This window comes from Setaria viridis, chromosome 3 (genome assembly GCF_005286985.2).
Source record: "Setaria viridis chromosome 3, Setaria_viridis_v4.0, whole genome shotgun sequence".
Classification (NCBI taxonomy): Eukaryota; Viridiplantae; Streptophyta; class Magnoliopsida; order Poales; family Poaceae; genus Setaria; species Setaria viridis.
The window spans coordinates 10,518,504-10,537,696 of NC_048265.2; the positions used below are offsets into that span (position 1 = coordinate 10,518,504).

The 19,193-nt window shown below is 40.6% G+C and overlaps 1 protein-coding gene across 1 annotated transcript; it reads left to right on the forward strand.

The window, feature by feature from the left end:
* Positions 1 to 6,391: 6,391 nt before the first annotated feature.
* LOC117850246 (protein SPEAR3) lies at positions 6,392 to 8,300 on the forward strand. Its single transcript, XM_034732060.2, has 5 exons — positions 6,392 to 6,737; positions 6,862 to 6,966; positions 7,516 to 7,583; positions 7,721 to 7,808; positions 7,911 to 8,300. The coding sequence occupies exons 1-5, from the start codon at positions 6,501 to 6,503 to the stop codon at positions 8,004 to 8,006; spliced, it is 594 nt and encodes a 197-aa protein (XP_034587951.1). The 5' UTR covers positions 6,392 to 6,500; the 3' UTR covers positions 8,007 to 8,300.
* Positions 8,301 to 19,193: the final 10,893 nt, after the last annotated feature.

Here is a 19,193-nt window from a genome sequence, read left to right on the forward strand (position 1 = left end):
GAAAAAAAATAAACCGCAGCTTAACCGGTGCGAAACGGCTTAGAGATACTATCCCGACAGTAGCTCGGGTGGAGTTTTTCTGCTTATTTTTTTTATCTATATAGTTTTGGTTCTCTTATATATCAATACACGCCAGTTAGTTCTTTATTGTCCGTCGTTTAAAAAAAAGTAGCATATAAGTATATAGGACCCAGACCAAGGATTAAAGAGAAATATAGAATCCTTTTAACTCAAACCCAATTCTAGAATCCTTTTAATAATGATGTCATGAAACGTATTGCTGCTAACTGTGGAGTAAAACTGGGAAATGATGATCAAACAATTGATTATAATATCTCTTTATTAAAAGCCAAAGAAATAGCTCAACTAACCCTGCAGAAAGCCATGGAAAGGAAAAAAGGAACAAGGAAAAGAGAGTGTAACAGAAGTTGAGGAAAACAGAAGTGAGGCTCAAGTGGGAGAGTTGCTTATGATCATTGAAGAGGAAGGGATTGTAGAGATAGCCTAGAACCCAATGGAGAACACTTCTTCCCTACAGAGAGGGGAGAAGGCAAATAAGAACACTAGAAATTGAAGATCCTCTTCTGGAATATCAGAGGCTTGGAGGGGCAGGAAGAAGAAGACAACTAGTAGAGTTATGTAAAAAAACAAAACGTTCAGCTGGTGTATTTACAGGAAACAATCAAGGACTCCTACTAAGGGGAGAGTTGGACAGAATTGGCAGAGGTATGGATCACCATTGGTCCTGCACCCCGCCTAGAGGGCGTTCGGGAGGCTTGCTTATAGGTGTCCCGAAATAAATTGTAGAGGTATGTCAGGAAGATAGTGGGGAATATTTTCAGAGTGTAACATTGAAGAATACAAAAGATAACTTCAATTGGGAACTAGTTAACACATATGGACCTGTGCAAGATGAGAAGAAGATAGAGTTTTTACAGGAAATCCTAACCAAGGTCAAAGAATGCCAACTACCTTTTGTCCTGGGGGGAGATTTTAACCTGGTGAGAAGGGTGGAGGATAAATCATTAGCGAATGTGGACTCAAGGTATATGGATGCTTTCAATGACATGATTGAAGAGGCCGAATTGATGGAATTACATAGAGGAGGGAGCAGATACACCTGGACAAACAAACAAATAGCTCCAATTTAGAGTGTATAGACAAGGTGTTTGTCAACAATGCTTGGGAGGATAAATATCCATTAGCCAGAGTACAAGCCTATATGAGAGTTGGGTCAGGCCATAATCATTTGATTGTGAGCACTGGACTAGAAGAGGGAAAACCGCCTATATACTTCAGGTTTGACCTGTCATGGTTGATACAAGATGGTTTTAAAACATGGGTGTTGGAGAAGTGGCCAGTGAGATATAAAACCAACTGTCTGGACCACTGGCATGTGATTTCTGGGAGATTGTAAAGAGCTATGAAAGGGTGGGGGGCTAATTTTGAGAGCAACTTGAAGACATATAAAAAATAGTTGATAAAGAAAATTGAAGAGATATATGAGGTTGCAAATAGTAGAGAGCTTTGCAATGATGAATGGGCCCATAGATACAAATTAGAGTCGGATTTACAACATATATACACAACTGAAGAGATATACTGGCAAAAAAAGGGGGGGGGGTGAGAAGTGGATATTGGAAGGGGATTCAGACATAGCGTATTTCCACAAGTGTGCAAATGGTAGAAAGAGGAAGACAACAATACAACATATTGAAGAGAGGGACAGAACAATTAGTGATCTAGAAGAGCTGAAAGCCCACATTACTGACTATTACAAGAAGCTTTTTGGTAGGGAAGACATGGCAGATATTCACCTAGATGCGGAGCTATGACCAATACAAGATAGAGTTACTCATGAAGAAAATGAGAGATTGACAAGACCTTTCACTCTAGAAGAGTTAGATGCTGCTGTAAAAGAGATTAAGAACAACACGGCCCCAGGACTAGATGGACTATCTATTGAATTTTTCAAAGCTTTCTGGCCAAAGATAAGACTTGATGTTATGGAAATGTTAGAGAACCACACAAAGGAAACCTTGATTTGAGAATACTTAACTATGGGGTGATAATTTTGATCCCAAAATTGAAATTGCCTAATAACATCAAGCAATTTAGACCCATCCGCGTGCTTAATGCGATATATAAGATTATTACCAAGGTCTTGACTTTAAGACTGATAGAGATAGCAGGAAGAATAATCAGCAAGACACAGACTACGTTTATTCCGGGGGGAATATTAATGATGGAGTTGTTATTGTACAAGAAGTGCTACATGAATTGAAGAGAAAGAAAGAAGAGGAGGTGATCCTAAAATTGGACTTTAAGAAAGCATATGGCAAAGCTAGCTGGCAGTTCTTAGAAGAGGTACTAGAGAAAAAGGGCTTCTCTGAAACTTGGATCAAATGGGTGATGCAAGCAGTGAAAGGAGGGAATGTCTGTGTTGACATCAATGGTGAGAGGGGGAATTTCTTTAGAAGCTTCAAAGGCTAGAGACAGGGTCCTGTCTCTGCTTCTTTTCAACCTGGTAGGGGATGCCTTCTCTGCCATGTTGAATTTGGCCAGCAAGAAGAGTGATGTTGCTGGTCTAGTGCCACATTTAGTAGGGGGGGGGGGCTTACACACTTGCAATACGCCGATGACCCGATTATATTCTGAAGAACAATGTGCAAAATTTGAGAAATATGAAATTCATCTTATACTGATATGAGGCTATCTTTGGAATGAAAATAAACTATAATAAAAGTGAGATTTTTGTGATAGGGTTGGAGGAATCGAAACAGGTTGAGATTGCAGAGATTTTTGGATGTAGAGTGGGAGTCCTTCCTATGATATACTTGGGCCTGCCGGTCAGTGACTGCAAGATAACCAAATCCCAATTGAGTTATACTTCTGAAAAGGTAAGGAGAAAGCTTGGTACGTGGAAAGCAGATACAATATCATCAGTAGGAAAAGCAACCTTGCTAAACTCATGTCTATCCAGTACACCTATGTACATCATGGGGTTTATCTACTGTATGAAGGAAACTACCAGGCACTGGACAAGCTTAGATCAAAATTCTTCTAGCAAGGGAGAAACAAGAAGAGGAAATATCGTATGGTGAAATGGGAAACATTAATCAGACCTAAAGAGTTTGATGGACTTGGTTTCCTAGATGTAAGGACAATGAACAAATGTTTGCTAACAAAATAGATTGACAGACTTGAGAAGAGTGATGATAGTATTTGTATAGAACTGCTAAGAAGAAAATACTTGGGGGAAAAAAGTATTTACCAAATCAGAAGATGCAATGGATCTCAGTTCTAGAAGGGGATACTTGAGATGAGATAGTGATTTCAGTAGGGTAGAGTTATGATAGTGAAGAGTGGTCAACAAACCAGATTCTGGGAGGATACATGGTATGGAGACTGTGCGCTAAAAATTGAATCCCATCAACTATACAGATTCTGCAGGGATCCACAAATATCGGTTGAGGAAGCTCTAAGGGGAGGAGTATGACGAATTGATTTGAGGAGTACACTGAACGAAGAAGAGATGCAGGAGTGGAACCGGTTGATAGAGGCTATGTCACAAAGTACCCTATGTGAGGGCAGAGATGAGAGTAACTTGGCCTTAGAGAGGTCGGGTAGATATACGACTAAATTGCTGTACAAGGAGCTGACCTTTGGGGGGGGGGGGGGTCAAAGATAATATGATGATGGATATTTGGGAGTGTCAAGTCCCACTAAAAATAAAGATCTTCATGTGGATGGCGTTTCATGATAGGATCCAGTTAGCTGTTCAGCTAAAGAAGAGAAGATGGGCAGGGCTAGAAAATTGTAAACTGTGCGAAGAGTTAGAAACTACTGATCATATCCTTTTCCAATGTTCTGTAGCTAGGTTCTTGTGTGCTTTTATCAAAGAAACGCTTGGTTGGCGATCAGCCCTGAGCTCCTGTTCAAACCTGGTAGAGATAATAATGCGAGATAAAAAAGACCTCCCAAAATCAAACATGCTCTTCTTATGTGCAGGTGCGCTATGGGCGCTGTGGAAGACGAGGAACGACCTAGTGTTCAACGACAAGATTGTGGCAACACCAGTGGCAGTAATCCACAAGACGTTGGCTTTGATGACACAATGGAAGCCGCTGATAAAGGAGAAGAACCTACTGGGGATGGAGGTGATGCTCATCGAGCTCTCACAAGCATACCGCCAAGTCGCATGAAAAAGAAGTGCTGGTAGAGTTCTAATTTTGTGTAGCTGGTCGCTGGGTGATGTTGGTACTTACTGGTGCAAATGTAAACCTCTATCGTCGTACCCTTCTGGTAGACCTTTATGATCTAGAGTAGAGTCGAGTGGTGGGTGGGTAGAGTGAGTCGAGGTTGGTTCCTGTTTTGTGCCTGCTAAGGCCAATCTAGTGCTGGGGGTAGGATCCCTCTGAAAAATGTTGCTGGTAACGTGGTGCTACTGACCGAATGTAATCCGCCTACTAAGCTTTCAATAAAGCTGGGCGTAATGCCTTTGGTCTAAAAATATTTCATGCCCCTTTTATTATTATTTCTTATTTAATTTGGTCTTTGATTCAGTAGTGCTCACGTACTGGGCCTGAGCTGAACAATACAAATTTCTAAGCTAACTTTGCTTTCAGTGGGTTGAAAAGGATGCTGGTATGCATGCACGTACTGTGCTTCTCTATCCCAATCGGGTTAATTATTATATATAGATCTTGTTTCAGCTTTTCTAAACATCTAGGGCGGCCGGAAACTGAAGTTTCTGAAGGTAGGAGTAGTAGCAGGCTCCCCCTTTAGCTCACGCGGAACAGTGACGAAGCACTCCTACCTCAGCTAGCTAGCTTGCAGGCACGCACAGCTGTTGTTTTTCTATGGCAGGTGAAAGCGACTGTATTTTATTCAACAAAATCAGCCGCAATTCGTCTCGAAAAGCTGCTACACATGCAGCTAAACTATGGGGGGAGGAGCATCAAGCATGCACGGCGTGCTGCTGTTTTCTAACCACAATATTGCTCAGAATTGAAAACGCCCCAACCAATTAACTATAAGGGGATCAGGCTGCCCCTTTGCCCTTTGGGAGTTAGGTGCTGTTCCCTTTAAGGAGTTTTGCGAGGATCGGATGCTGCAAATCTCGATAAACCCTTTTTAAAATTAGCATAAAATTAGATCGATCGATTAGTATAATCTTCGGCTGATGATGATGCCGTTTGTACGTCTTCTTCAACTTCTGTTGTTGCTGTTCCAGTTTGCACGCGTTCTGGCAAAGCTAGCGCTGATGCTGCGCATTATCTCATGAGATTTTTCCAGCCCTAGACTACTGTCAACGATTTCGATCGATCGATGCGTGTTATCATTGCCATCCATCACCACACCAACAATGCAAGGCCGGAGATCCAGGCCGCACGTGAAACTGAAATCTACGACCAGAACTGTAGCAACTAGCAAGTGGCAAATATGCTAGCTTAGAGATGCAGGTGCCCTCTGATAACATATGCCAGTGTGTGTGGTTTGTGTCCGATCGAGGACGATCCTTTCCACCCACCCTGCGATCCCACCCACACCCCATGTCCGGGCCAACCGAGTCTGATCCATGCAGCAACCAGCGAAGTTTCTGATTCCCGAGATCGCCGGGAAGATTTGCTCCCCCTCCAGCGATCGCCCACCCCCTCCAGCCATTTCTAAATTGATTCCCCCCTCCAGTCCCTTTTAGATAATCGTACATGCTGTCATGTATCCTCAATTCCTCATCAAACTAATCCATCATCTATCATATCATGCGCGCATCGCTTTAATTTGTTAGTTTTATTGTGTTTTGATTTGGCACTTTGGAATTCTCTTCCATGCCTTTTCACCACTTGTCTGATTGTACATTGTTACTTTGTGTTCAGTTGTTATTGTACCATCAAATGGGATGCTAGGTATGTGGTTTGATTTGACACATCAAGTATCCAAGATCCCAGACTTTTAGTTCACTTACTGGTCAAGAAGAATTTTTTAAAGGCAGCTAGCAAGCTAGCTAGGAATAATTAATATTGAAATGATGCGGCTATATTAACAGACAACTTTTTTTTACGCAGCACCTTCATAATTAATTTCTGTGCTAATTCTACGAAAATTTTTGGGTGCATTTTAATTTGCCGACAAAGATGCCCCAAGATCGTCTCCAAGAAGCCTATCAAAATCAAGGAGCACAATTAAGTTGTTTTCTCCTTTTGTTTTATTAGTGATAATGTTTGTGTGGCACATGGTGCTGATTATCTGTGCTAGTGAGCCCGGCCCATGCCACTACATGGATTAAATTAATAAATCCAATAAAATATTGTGAAAAATCTGCTGTCTCCTTTTAATTAATGGGGCTATTGGACGTGTAAGGCGATCTCTCCCTTTCACTTTAAGAGGCTTCTTTGCACCATCCATCTCCTCCTTTCTTTCTAGCGCTCCCATTTCTTGCTTCTTGGTCTTCCTCTAGGTCTAGCCGCGCGTCTACACTCCAGCTACCAAGGGGATCCATGAGTGCAAGCAACTCCGGATCCGGGGACAGCATGGAATGGGGAAGGGGAAGGTCATCTGGCTCCAGGAAGGGCAAGAGAGGCGGCAACAGCAGCTCCGACAAGCCGAGGCAGCCGCAGCGAGGGCTCGGCGTCGCGCAGCTGGAGAAGATCAGGATAGAAAGTGAGATGGCGGAGTACTTGCACCACCCTCTTGGTCAGCAGCCTCCGATCCACAGAACTGGCAGCTTCAACTTGGTAATCGCTCAGGCATATGTGATAATTTGATTCATTCGGTGGTTTTTGGTTGCTAATATAGTCACATCTACTGAAGTTCCTGATTCGATGTGATGATTTTGATTGTAATTGATTGATTGAGCAGGAAGAACTGCGCTTGTCTCACTCGCTGCCATCGTCTCCATCCTCCCCCTTCCAAGCTAATATCGGGGTTTCATCTTCCTACCCAATTCATCGTCCAAATCTTGCGGTACATCTTAAATGCGATTGTTTTTAATAATTGTTCAACCAGTGCATTAAGAACTATATGTGATCATTCAAATTAGCTTATTACCAAAACCTTGTATGTCGTTGCAATTTACATGCTATATAGGTTAATTTAGACATATATTCCATGATTAACAGGGACAAATATATGCATCCTTAATTTTTCATTTGATAACTTGGTTGGTTACTATAGTGCAACAGCAGAATGAGATGCATGAGATCAGAAAAGCTAGCAAAAAAGACAGTCTTGTTGCCCTTTTATTTTGGTGTTTGCTTTTGCAAGTACTTCTGTACTACCAAATCAAGAATGCATCATATATTACTCTTGGGCCAAGGAATGATAGATCATGAAGCCTAAAAGTTGAACAAGAATTCATAATATAATTAATCCTAGCACCAAAAGATGAACAAGAGAGTATCATTGCAGATCAAGAGATTTTATTCTGCCATGCACGTGATGGGCTTAGCCAGCTGGCTGGATATCTCACAGCAGCTGGTGCGACCTAACCTCAATCATGTGCCTTGTACGTAGATGGCTTATGGAGAGAGATCAGGAGACATAAGATATGGTGCATTTCAAACCAATAATCCAATCATCAGGTGAGTATATGTAAAAGGGGTCAAGGGAATTCATGTCTACCATCTGAACTTGTGATCATATCAGAGACGATCTAGGCACACCGATAATGCAGTAACATGTGAGCATGGATTTATTACCTATATATATGTATCTTCAGGTCACCCAATTACCATGGAGCTACGTATGGATCAGAAGCACATCATACCCATCCAAGCAACGTCACATTGCCTCTCTTCGAACCTGAGGTACTTATGTTTGATATAACATATGAGCTATACTAGTGTAAAATAGTTTCAGTTTTATCGTTGACTTATCGAGTTGCGTGTTACCAAACTTCACTTCTTCAGGAATCGATTTGCTTGAATAGACCATACGATCTAAATCAAACGGTGGACTCGTCGAACTTGGATGATCAAGAGGTAGACCTTGAGCTCAAGCTATGATCGAAAATATGCTGGCCCTCTAGCTTCTCAGTTAAGCTATACGCAGCCTGATTGTTTGTGCCACAAGAACTAAAGTGCTTGCAGTCTTGTGTGTAATGCATGCATGGATCATATATAAGAAAAAAATATGCACATGCACAATTCTTTAAGTCACAGGGTGACGATGTGTAATTGATGAGTTACTGAGACGAGAAAGAAGAAGAACCAGCTGGATTTGGTGATGCTGGCTAGCTAGTTAATTTGTACAATTGCTGTAAACATTGTTAGCATAGAATGATTAGTAGTTTCTTCTCACCGTGGTGTTGCAACCTCAAACACTGACAAGTTTGCGTGCATGGCGCATTTTCATCAAGACATGCACAGTCTGCATGCAAGTATATGTGCGGTTGTGTACGTGTGCATTGCATATTTTGATGCTCGTGGCTCGTGCTCGATCTCTCAGTTAGCCGTTTGTGGGATTTTGGCATTGTGCCTGCTAGCTTGCACATGATGTGGTGAGGCTTTATTATCTTCTTATGCAAGGCTTGCATTCGGATTTATTTGTGTGTATCTACCTTTCGTGGGATCACAATCTTTATATTCGCTCTGATCTTAAATATATGACATTTAGGATAAACAAATTATAATTTGCAAAGTGGCATTTTTGTTATTGTTGAGAAAATCCATGCTCTCTCTCTCCAAGGGAAAATAACATGAACTACATTATAATTAGAAAACATCCATTTTACTATCACGAGCAATCCACTTTATCCTTTTGACCCCCTATTTACTCTCCTAAGCTATTTGAATTGGTCCAATCTCCCTCTTGGCTCTTATTGAGATTTATCTTTTCATTTCTCCACGTATGGGTTGAGGTATAAGTTAAATTTATTTTTGGCTGACATAGGACATCATAACTGAATTTTTTTCAAGGTTATTTTCATAATTTAGGAGCATCTAACACTAAATTAATCCATGATAAAGATTCTTAAAATATTTTCTAACATAGTATATGATGTAGTCCTCTATCATCTCACAAAATTTCAACTTAAAACTCAACTTGTACGTGGAGAAATAAACAGGACAAATTTCAACCGGAGGTAAACTGGATCAACTAAAATAGCTTAGGGAAGTAAGTTGAGCCAAATTAAAAGTTTTTATCAGGGGTTCAAATGAACAAAGTAGATTGCTTAGGATAGCAATAAATAGTTTTTTTCTTATAATTATCATATGTGCGAACTTGATCACTCTGAAACGTAGCTCATGCTAGCTAGCTTTATATGAATTCCATGATCGAGTATTCGAGCATGTGTAGACATTTATAAAACTTTGCACATTGAGCACGTATACAGTACACTGCATGGATAGCCAGTACTATATATGTATTAAATGCGATATCTATCAATTATTAACCCTTGTATCTGAGTAGGGTAGCAATATTTTCAGAAAGTAAATTAATAATAGAACTTCATAAATACCTATCATTTAGTGTGTTTTTCTTATTATGCTCCTGTATTGAATCGGAGTCTCTTGCGCTATAAGTAATGAATTTTCTCTTGCCGCTCTTCCTCATATATCAGGTTCTAGGTATTTGTTATGGAAAATGCTTCAAAATGCAAATCATTTGTAAAACGTACTGATCGAGTTACCAGGTCATCCATCTCCTTTGAAAAATAATCACCACCTAAGTGATTTAATAAGCCATTTGATGTTCTCTGCTTGGTTATGTTAACATGTGGTTGTAGACTATTGTAAGCTAAGGCACCATTTAATCTCCTGTTTGTAATCTCTAGTGAGGATCACACACTCAATCCAACACACTAACCCAATCCAACAGTCCTATATATATGATAGAAGTGTAATTTTATCCTAAATTCTGTTCCTCATGTAAACAAATATAATACGAATATAATATAAGTGCATATGCTTGGATTGACGAATTGAGAACATAATAAATGGTGCCTTGTAGCTTTTTCCAGGAAAAGCCTGCAAGATCACAAAATCATGGTGATCTCTTATACAAGTAACCTGACACTGATCGATATCAGGATATTGTCCTTCATGCCTGGCCTTTCTTGTACATGATCAATAGCTACCAATAAAAGGCTATATGATATTATGGATTGGTGATCCGCAGCAGCGTAGTAGTACCCTGCCACCAGTTTTCAATCTGTATGAAATATAATGTAGTGAGAAGACTATACAATCCAAGCAACGGTGCACGATGACAGAAGCTACCTTTATTTTTGCGTGCTGCGCGTACGCGGGAGATCTCAATAAGCTTTGCAACCCCCAAATCTGAAGCTGCAGTATTAAACTAGCTAACGATACATCAAAGTAATCATCGCATGCATGTGTCCCTAATTGGTGATTTGAAGAAGTCTCCTCTTAAAAAGAAATAATTGGCATTTGAAAGCGGGAAGGGACGCGCGCTCTTCTTGCAACTTGCTAAAAACTAATTAAACACCCAGATGCTCTCTCTCATGTCGCAACCTCCAAATAAGTTAGAGGGCTCTTTAGTTTGATTCTGGGTCATACAAATGGCGCCAATCAATATGCATATGTTTATGCGCTCCTAATCATATATGCATGCAATTATGTAGAGTTGGGACACTGCTGGCCCACCTGCTGAATCATGGTGCCAGAAGCGCAGGGTTCGATTGCAGGGCTGCAGAGGCAAGTTGCAAAGGCTCGTCCTGTAGAGAGGACCCCAAGCTAGCTACCGCGACTATCAACTGGAATCTCTGCCGCCGTGCCATCTTACGCACGTGCGTCGCCGGCAATTTTCGCTTTTTTCCCCTGCATTCATTTGCAGCAGCAACTATGCGCAGGTGTTTATGTATATTAGGTGCATCGAAGAATCACATACCACACGTCCATACGTATGAATTTATATATATACAAGGTAAAATTAACTAAGAAACTGATCGCTCTTCCGAGATCGTAATTCGTAACTAGCTTTGGTAGTCTGCCAAAGTGCTTTGCTGCCATCTTCCTCCGATCGACCTCCGCCCGACCGGCTAGCTGCCTGCTTCGATCGACATGGTGTGCCCTTCCTTCCTTCTTGGACGACCCAGTCGAAATCTCCGGGCCGGCCCGACTGCCCAAAGCTATATAGGTGGTAGGTTTTCCGGTACGTCGTCGTCAGTCGTCGCATGGGCTCAGCAACTGCTTCGACATGATGTGCCCTTGGACGGCCCAGTCGAAACCGACGCGCTGCCGCGCCGTGCGCGTTGACAGCCGAGCAAAACACTCGAGCAACAGAACGACACAGTGCAAACACAGCGCTGGAACAATGGTCTGGATCCACCCCAGATTGTAGAAGCGCTTAATTGTACAGTAAACAGATGGACTGTAAAAGGCTAGCTGGATTGTAAAAGCTTGTGGCTGTTTTAGATCCCTTAGCTTGACGGTGGTTGGATCATATATACGAGCTGGTAAAAGTTAGGGTGAGACAGCTCGTGGGATTTCACAATCTGGGGTTGGTGGATTGTAAAATCTGAACCATAATGTGGGTGTCACGAGTTGTATTGTAATAAAAGCTGGATACCACAATTTAAGTGGATCCAAATAGAGCTAAATAATCATTTAGTATAGCGTATAATATGGTTGCCATTCGATCTACTTGGCGCTAAATTCTAATGAAGCATCAAGATGACGTGCGGAGTGCGGTGGGTCATGTGCGTTCTTGATGTACCCTCTCAAGAAAATTATTGGAGCGACGCATATTTGCTACAACGGTCGGAAAAATATTGAATTCTTGGTGGATATTTGCTACAACAGTTTTCAAAATCCCATGAGGTTGCTAACTGTAATTAATCAATTAATACACGTATAGTTGTCCAAACAGCTAGCAAACCAGATTTCAAAGTATCAAACATATTGAAGATGCTGTCATTCCAAACATTAATTGCTTGACATATCAAAGTAGGAATTTGACACTTCATCAACAGTTTGCAGCGTCTATATACTCTTGATCTCCGTGATATATCAAAGTATATATACACATTTATAGTCCTAGAAACATCCAGATTTTGCATTGGTGTTTGTCTTTATTGAATTATTGCTACTTACTATAAACTACTTTACAGATGTACCAAGCATGAAAAAGATATCACATACGAATATACGCATTTAATTATGACGCGGGAGCAAAAGATTGCAGCAAATCAAATTATGAACGTTGGGCTTGAGGTCATGTTTATACATGGCACCACTATATATACATGGGCTTTGAGGTGCGCCAATGAAAAAAAAATTTGGGGAGCAAGCCTGTAGATATCCTTGTTGTATTAGAAAAGATATTGACTGTATGCATCTAAAAGTTTTTCGTAAATTCCTAGATATACTTTTGCATAGACCATGCTGACTTTTATCTTTTTTATTGATGTTTTGTTCTATGTAGGCGCTCATGGACGGAAGCAGTTCATCAAGAGATGGCAGCGGTAAGGACGGTAAAAGGCCTGCTCAAAGCTTCATCGACAAGCGGATGAGGGAGCCAAAACGAGGGTTAGGGATTGCCAAGCTAGAGAAGATGCTAATGGATGGAAGAAGTTCAACAGATGGCAACCATGGGAACGGCACAAGGCCCGCTCAAAGCTTCATGGACAAGCTGAGGGAGCCAAAACGAGGGTTAGGGGTTGCCAAGCTAGAGCAGATGAGGGCAGAGGAGGCAATGAAAGAGTACTTACAAGATCCCATTTCGGGATCTGGTATTGGTATACAAGGCATGGTAAGCACACCTTCCCCCCCCCCCCCCCCCCCCCCCCCCCCCCCCCCCCCCCCCCGAAATTTGCAAGCTCCCTTGTATGATCCATTTTGTGTGGTTTCTGCATTGTTTGTGATTTATATCAGGCTTATGCTGGTTCTTAGCTTGTTGCCCTACCAGCACCTTCCAAAATTCTGTGGTAATTTGTGGTTAGGTTATATCGCCATTGAGTTCTTTTATTACCAGCACCTCCCCTCATATTGGAACAGATGTGAAGGGACATGTATTTAACAATACTGACGATCTTTGTGATAAATTTTCTCTATTTTGAAAATTCAAAGTAGGGGAAAAATCGAAATTCCCCCCTCCAACCCCACTTGAATCTTACTGTCCTTGCATTACGTTCGTGCTTCAATTCAATGCTCTATCCAGTCCTTCTAGACTATGCAGTATATGAGCCTATCTTTAGTATTGTTGTTCTCAAACTGAAAAGCATCGCTGCTTTTTTGTTTTGTTTTGTTTCCAATGTTTGTTTGTGCAGACTACTTCTCATGTGTGGTGATAGATAATAGCATTTCTCCCTTAGACCTCATACCCTTATATTAGCATATATATGTTGGTGTCTCAAGTATGAGTCACGGCTGACCCCTCTTATGATTTAATTTATTGTAGATCGATGCCATAGACCATGCTAACCTTTATCTTTTATGGATGCTTTGTTCTATGCAGGCGCTCATGGATGGAAGCAGTACAAGAGATGGCAACCATGGGAACGGCAAAAGGCCCGCTCAAAGCTTCATCGACAAGCTGAGGGAGCCAAAAAGAGGGTTAGGGGTTGCCAACCTAGAGAAGATGAGGGCAGAGGAGGCAATGAAAGACTTAAAAGACCACTTTAGCCAGGCACACATTTTTGGACCTGGAATTGGTATCCAAGGCATGGTAAGCACTAAGCACAACTCTCTCTCTCTCTCTCTCTCTCTCTCTCTCTCTCTCTCTAATTTGCAAAAATTGCAAATGCCCTTGTATGGTCCATTTTGTGTGGTTCCCACATGGTTTGTGCTTCAATTCAATGCACTACCCAGTCCACTAGTACGCGGCATTTGAGCCTACTAGTTGATAGTTGTTCTTCAAACTGAAAGCATCGCATTTTTTTTGTTTCCAATGTTTGTTTTGGGGCGTTTGGTTCCCTTTGCTTATTTTTAAGCAAGTGTCACATCAATGTTTAGATACTAATTAGTAGTATTAAACGTAGGCTATTTACAAAATCAATTACATAAGTGGAGGCTAAACAGCGAGACGAACCTATTAAGCCTAATTAATCCATCATTAGCAAATGTTTACTGTAGCAACACATTGTCAAATCATGGACTAATTAGGCTTAATAGATTCGTCTCGCCGTTTAGCCTCCACTTATGTAATGGATTTTGTAAATAGTCTACATTTAATACTCCTAATTAGTATCTAAACATTCGATGTGACGGGTGTTTAAAAATAAGCAAACGAATCAAACCAGGCCTTTATTTGTACAGACTACTTCTCATGTGTGATGATCGATAATAGCATTTCTCCCATAGACCTTATGCCCTTAGCATATATATGTTGGTTCTCAAGTATGGATGATGACGGCTGACATTATTATTATGATTTATTGTAGATGTCATATCCACATGGAACAGGAGAAAACATGACTGGACTGTTCATCGTTCCCTTCGCCAGGTAAACATGTATGTATACACGATTAATTTGCCATATTTACTGCCCACGTTCTTGGAATAGAGGACTAAAAATTTAGGAGGAATTGTGCACTAATCTCTTGCAAATTACCTTTTTTTTCAAGTATGTCCTAGATCATGATGAAATATTTCTCTGCCTGACAAATGTACAATATGCGACAGGCCGCCAAGCACATCTGGAGCAGCATCTCATGTCAATACAAGCAACACAGTGCCAACCGGGCCTCCAAGCACCCCTGGAGCAGCATCTCATGTCAGTCCAAGCAGCACAGAACCTACAACACTCCAGCTCTTTCCTGATCATATGGTACATATCCAGATCGTTGTTCTTATTTTTTCTAGACTAAATGCAGTACTGACCTTCTTCATACAAAGCACACGCTTGTTGTTCTGCTCAGGTAGTAGCATGAAATACATGCGTGCATGCCTCTTTTTTTTATTTTTCCTTTTTTTTTTTACGAAGCAACGCTAGGCAAATTGCTCATCAGATACATTGCTTTACACAAGCCTTGTAGCTAGGAAAAGAGCTCAGTATGTGCATACTATTCAACTGCATGGGTTATCAAACTCACTGATCACGTTTGCCCTCTAATATTTGTAGGAAGATGAACATGCTGATTCTAAGAGAGAGGGCGATCACAACCTACCTGTGGAGCCTGCTGCCAAGAATTTGGATGATCATCAGGACCTGGACCTTGAACTGAAGCTGTGATCCTAGTCCTTTAAGAGATCGTGTGTGCTTGATGCTGTGTTTTGAGAAATATTGTCGATTCTTGGACTGATGACCAGATCAGCAATGAGTAGTTCTTTAATTTTGTTCCCTTCTGTAAGACTTTGGATTCTGCTTGTGTCGTTATGCCAATTAAATATGAAATGTTGGATTATATCCAAATTGATTGACAGAACTTGGAATAATGTGTATGCATGCAATTAAGTGTTGGATACACACGACGCATGCAAGTGTTGGATACACATGAGGGTGTATATTCTTCTTAACACGAGAAATTCTATATCCTCTCGACGAACGTGGTTGCTTCTTTTACTAATATTATATTTTGTTTTTCTTTCTTCTTCTTCTTCTCTTTTTGCGAAGCAATGCTAGGCGAAATGCTCGTCAGAAACATTGTTTTACACAAGCCTTGTGGCTAGGGAAGGAGCTCAGTACGTGCATGCTATATATTCAACTGCATCGGTTATCAAATTAAAATCACTTATCACGTTTGCCCTCTAATATTTATAGGAAGATGAGCATGCTGATTCCAAGAGAGAGGGCGACCACAACCTACCTGTGAAGCCCGCTTCCAAGAACTTTGATGATCCGCAGGACCTGAACCTTGACCTGAAGCTGTGATCCTAGTCCTTTAAAGATCTCTTGAACAAATCATTAAGGAGTGTGTGGCTCCAATGTTTTAGACATATGTGTTTGCATTGAGAGATCGTGTGTGCTTGATGCATATAGTTTTGAGAAATAATGTTGATTCTTTGGACTGGTAAATAATATCAGACCAATAGATCAGCAATGAGTAGTTCTTTAATTTTGTTCCATTCTGTAAGACTTTGATTATGCTTGTGTTGTTATGCCAATTAAATATGAAATGTTGGATTATCCAAACTGATTGACATAATTTGGAATAACTAGTCCATCAACCCGTGCTCCGCACGGGCTAATGTTTTTAGAAGCTATTATATTTGAAAATTATTTAAAAATTAAACTCCTAACTAATAATCAAAATTGTTTACCTACTACTCTCTTATTTTTCAATACTTCAACATAATACTTATATAGATATGTACCTATCTTTGTCCAGTTGTGATTGATTTTTAATTAATAATTACTCTATGCACGTTTTCATCCATATTCGTACTTATTCCATTTTGTATCACACATCCAATCCTCCATACATTATATTTAGCATACAAATCAATATTTTTCATCAATTCCTCATATACATGTATAAATGGTCTAAATGGTGGCATTCATCATGTGTATATACTTTAACTTAGTATTTTTATATTAACAATGAGTAATTTAGAATTATATATTAGTTTACTTTTTGACATTTCTGTATGATGCACACGAAGATAATTAGATTAATATTTAGGTGTTTACTTTCGGTTATTTTTAATAACGACACACGTGGGTAACATAGATAAAGTTTTAAAATGATATTTTAAGTTATGCTTTATAATGATGTGTATTAGTAAATTGGATGAAGATTATGTGGTTACTTTAGATTATTTTTTATAATAACCGAGCTCGGTAATTTAGATATAGCTTTAGAGCTCATTTTTGAATATTTTCACAATAACAATGGAGGGTAACTTTTTAGAAAATATAATAGATCAATGGCTATGATTATTAGAGTTTACAGGATTGGTGTTTGATATTTTTAATTTTTATGAGAATTTATCTCTTTTTTCTAGCTTGTCTCATGGGAACTAATGCGGAGTCTCCAATGGAAAAAAATGAGATTACATTGCTACAAAATTATTACCATAAGCTACCTCTCGTTTGTTAAATATTCGAACACAATGCTTATGTAGATATATACTTAATATCTTCATCCAATTGTGATAGATTTTAGTTAGTAATTACTGTATAATATTTTCAACCATATTTATAATCTTTAACTTTTCACTTTGCATCGTAGGTATGCGTTTGAATTTGTTTAATGAATCCTAAGTTTGAGATACAATTTTAGCATAGAAATCTATATTCTCATCACTTTATATCCTTATAAATGGTTAGTAATTACTCTATAATATTTTCAACCATATTTATAATCTTTAACTTTTCACTTTGCATCGCAGGTATGTGCTTGAATTTGTTTAATGAACCCTAAGTTTGAGATACAATTTTAGTATAGAAATCTATATTCTCATGACTTTATATCCTTATAAATGGTGACACACATCATGCGTATAGATCTTAATTATTATATCAGATACCAATAGTGAAAGATATAGACGGTTTAGAATCATATATTGCTGTATATTTTTAATTAAGATTATTTGATTCAAACATAGGGTTACCCCATGTTATTTTTAATAATGGCATGTGTGGGTAATGGGTAATATAGATGCAAATTTAAAGGGTTTCTTTAGTTTTTTAAGTAATAGTGGTAGGCTTCAATTGCAAATTAGGGGTTATTTTAAATATTATTTATAATGGCATAAGTCGGTAATTTGGAGGAAGATTAGGGGTTACTTTAGTCTATTTTATATAATAGCAGAGGTGGGTAATTTATATGTAGATTTAGGGGGGTTACTTTAGGCTATTTACATAATGGCATAGGTGGATAATTGTTTAGAAACATAATAGATCCAAGGCTATGATGATTTCAATCTATCGATTGATGGTCGGATGTTTTGCTCTTTTGTGAGAATTTCTAGGATTTCTCTATTTTTCTAGACTGTCCACCTAAGAATCCTAGGTGGCTTCACCCGAAGACCTCAAAAGAAGTTTCCAATTAGTAATAGTAAGATGCGTGTGTACATGCAAGCGTTGGATACACATGGCATTTTCACTGCAGCCTTCAAAGTTCATATATGCAGTGGATTCCCGGCGTCAATTCGTGGCGTAGTAGTGTTTTTTAGCGTGGCGACACAAGCAGCCCATATGGGATGAAAATTTTTAAAACATGCATGCGCGTGTACTATACACATTTCCTGTGTTCTAATGCATCTTCGGAACAACTTCCCGTTGTGCCTAGCGGCATGCCATTGCCATTGCCATTGCGCATGCAGTATGTCCATTTCCAAGACAACGAAACGCTTTTCCATCTCCGTTTCTACGTCGTCCTAGCTAAGCTAGACTGCCCAGCTAATATTGCTTATGCCTGAAGAAATAGCCAACTAATCAACCATTTTTTGACCAATTAACAACTGGTTGAAGTCTCTACAATTCCACCGCGACCTGAGTATCAACGTCACATATATCACAGCTACAAGCCGAGATGTGCTTTTGGGCGAGCTTGCTCTGCTCGAGTTTCCCTTCCTTCATTATTTCAACCTTAGGGCTTAACCGTCACAAAAGAAAAAAAAACACGAGAGGACGGTGCCCACTTAGCATAGCAAATGCACCCTCACCCCTCGAACTTGGTAGGGAGTGCTGTCCAGATCCTAAACTTGTCAACCGGTTTAAGTGAGGTTTAAATCTACATAACCCACATTAAACTACCTGTATGGCATATGCGGGACATACATGTCATGCCCCCACTCTCTCTTCCTTGGATCTACATCTCCCGCCACCTTGGGCGAAGCTACCTCCAGCGGGGAGGCACTCGAGCTTGGGCGGCGGACGGGGGCACTCGAGCTTGAGCTCCTGGCAAACTCCAGCCACGGATGAGGGTGTTGCCGTTGTCCCCATGAGCGGGAGCTCGCCCCTGCACCGCACCACGCCTCTGTCGTTGCCTCCCCGAGTTGGAGCTCGGTCGTGATGGTCGTCATTGTCTCCCCACCTCTGCCTCCCAATCCTCCTACAGTCTGCCTCTTCACCGGTGTCTGTGCCTGCTGCTGCCATCGGCTCGCCGCTCCGCCCCTTCGCTCGCGCCTGCTACCATCCGCTCTCGCCGGGTAGCGACCGCTGCCACAGCCCGCCCTCCCGCCCACACAGTGGATTTGAAGCTGTCGGTGAAGGAGAAAGAGCTTCTGGCCTCGGCGTCGACCCCGCGGTCCTCGAGCTTATGGCGGATGGATGTGACGCCGACCTGCAGTCCTCGAGCTTATGGCGGATGGATGTGGTAGTACAGCAGCGAGGCCGCCTTT

Bases quoted from the DNA above. Each gene is read 5' to 3' on its own strand.
- LOC117850246 (XM_034732060.2), top strand. From the start codon at position 6,501: ATGAGTGCAAGCAACTCCGGATCCGGGGACAGCATGGAATGGGGAAGG. The intron at 6,738-6,861 runs GTAATCGCTCAG...TTGATTGAGCAG, and splicing joins GAACTGGCAGCTTCAACTTG to GAAGAACTGCGCTTGTCTCA. The intron at 7,584-7,720 runs GTGAGTATATGT...ATGTATCTTCAG, and splicing joins ACCAATAATCCAATCATCAG to GTCACCCAATTACCATGGAG.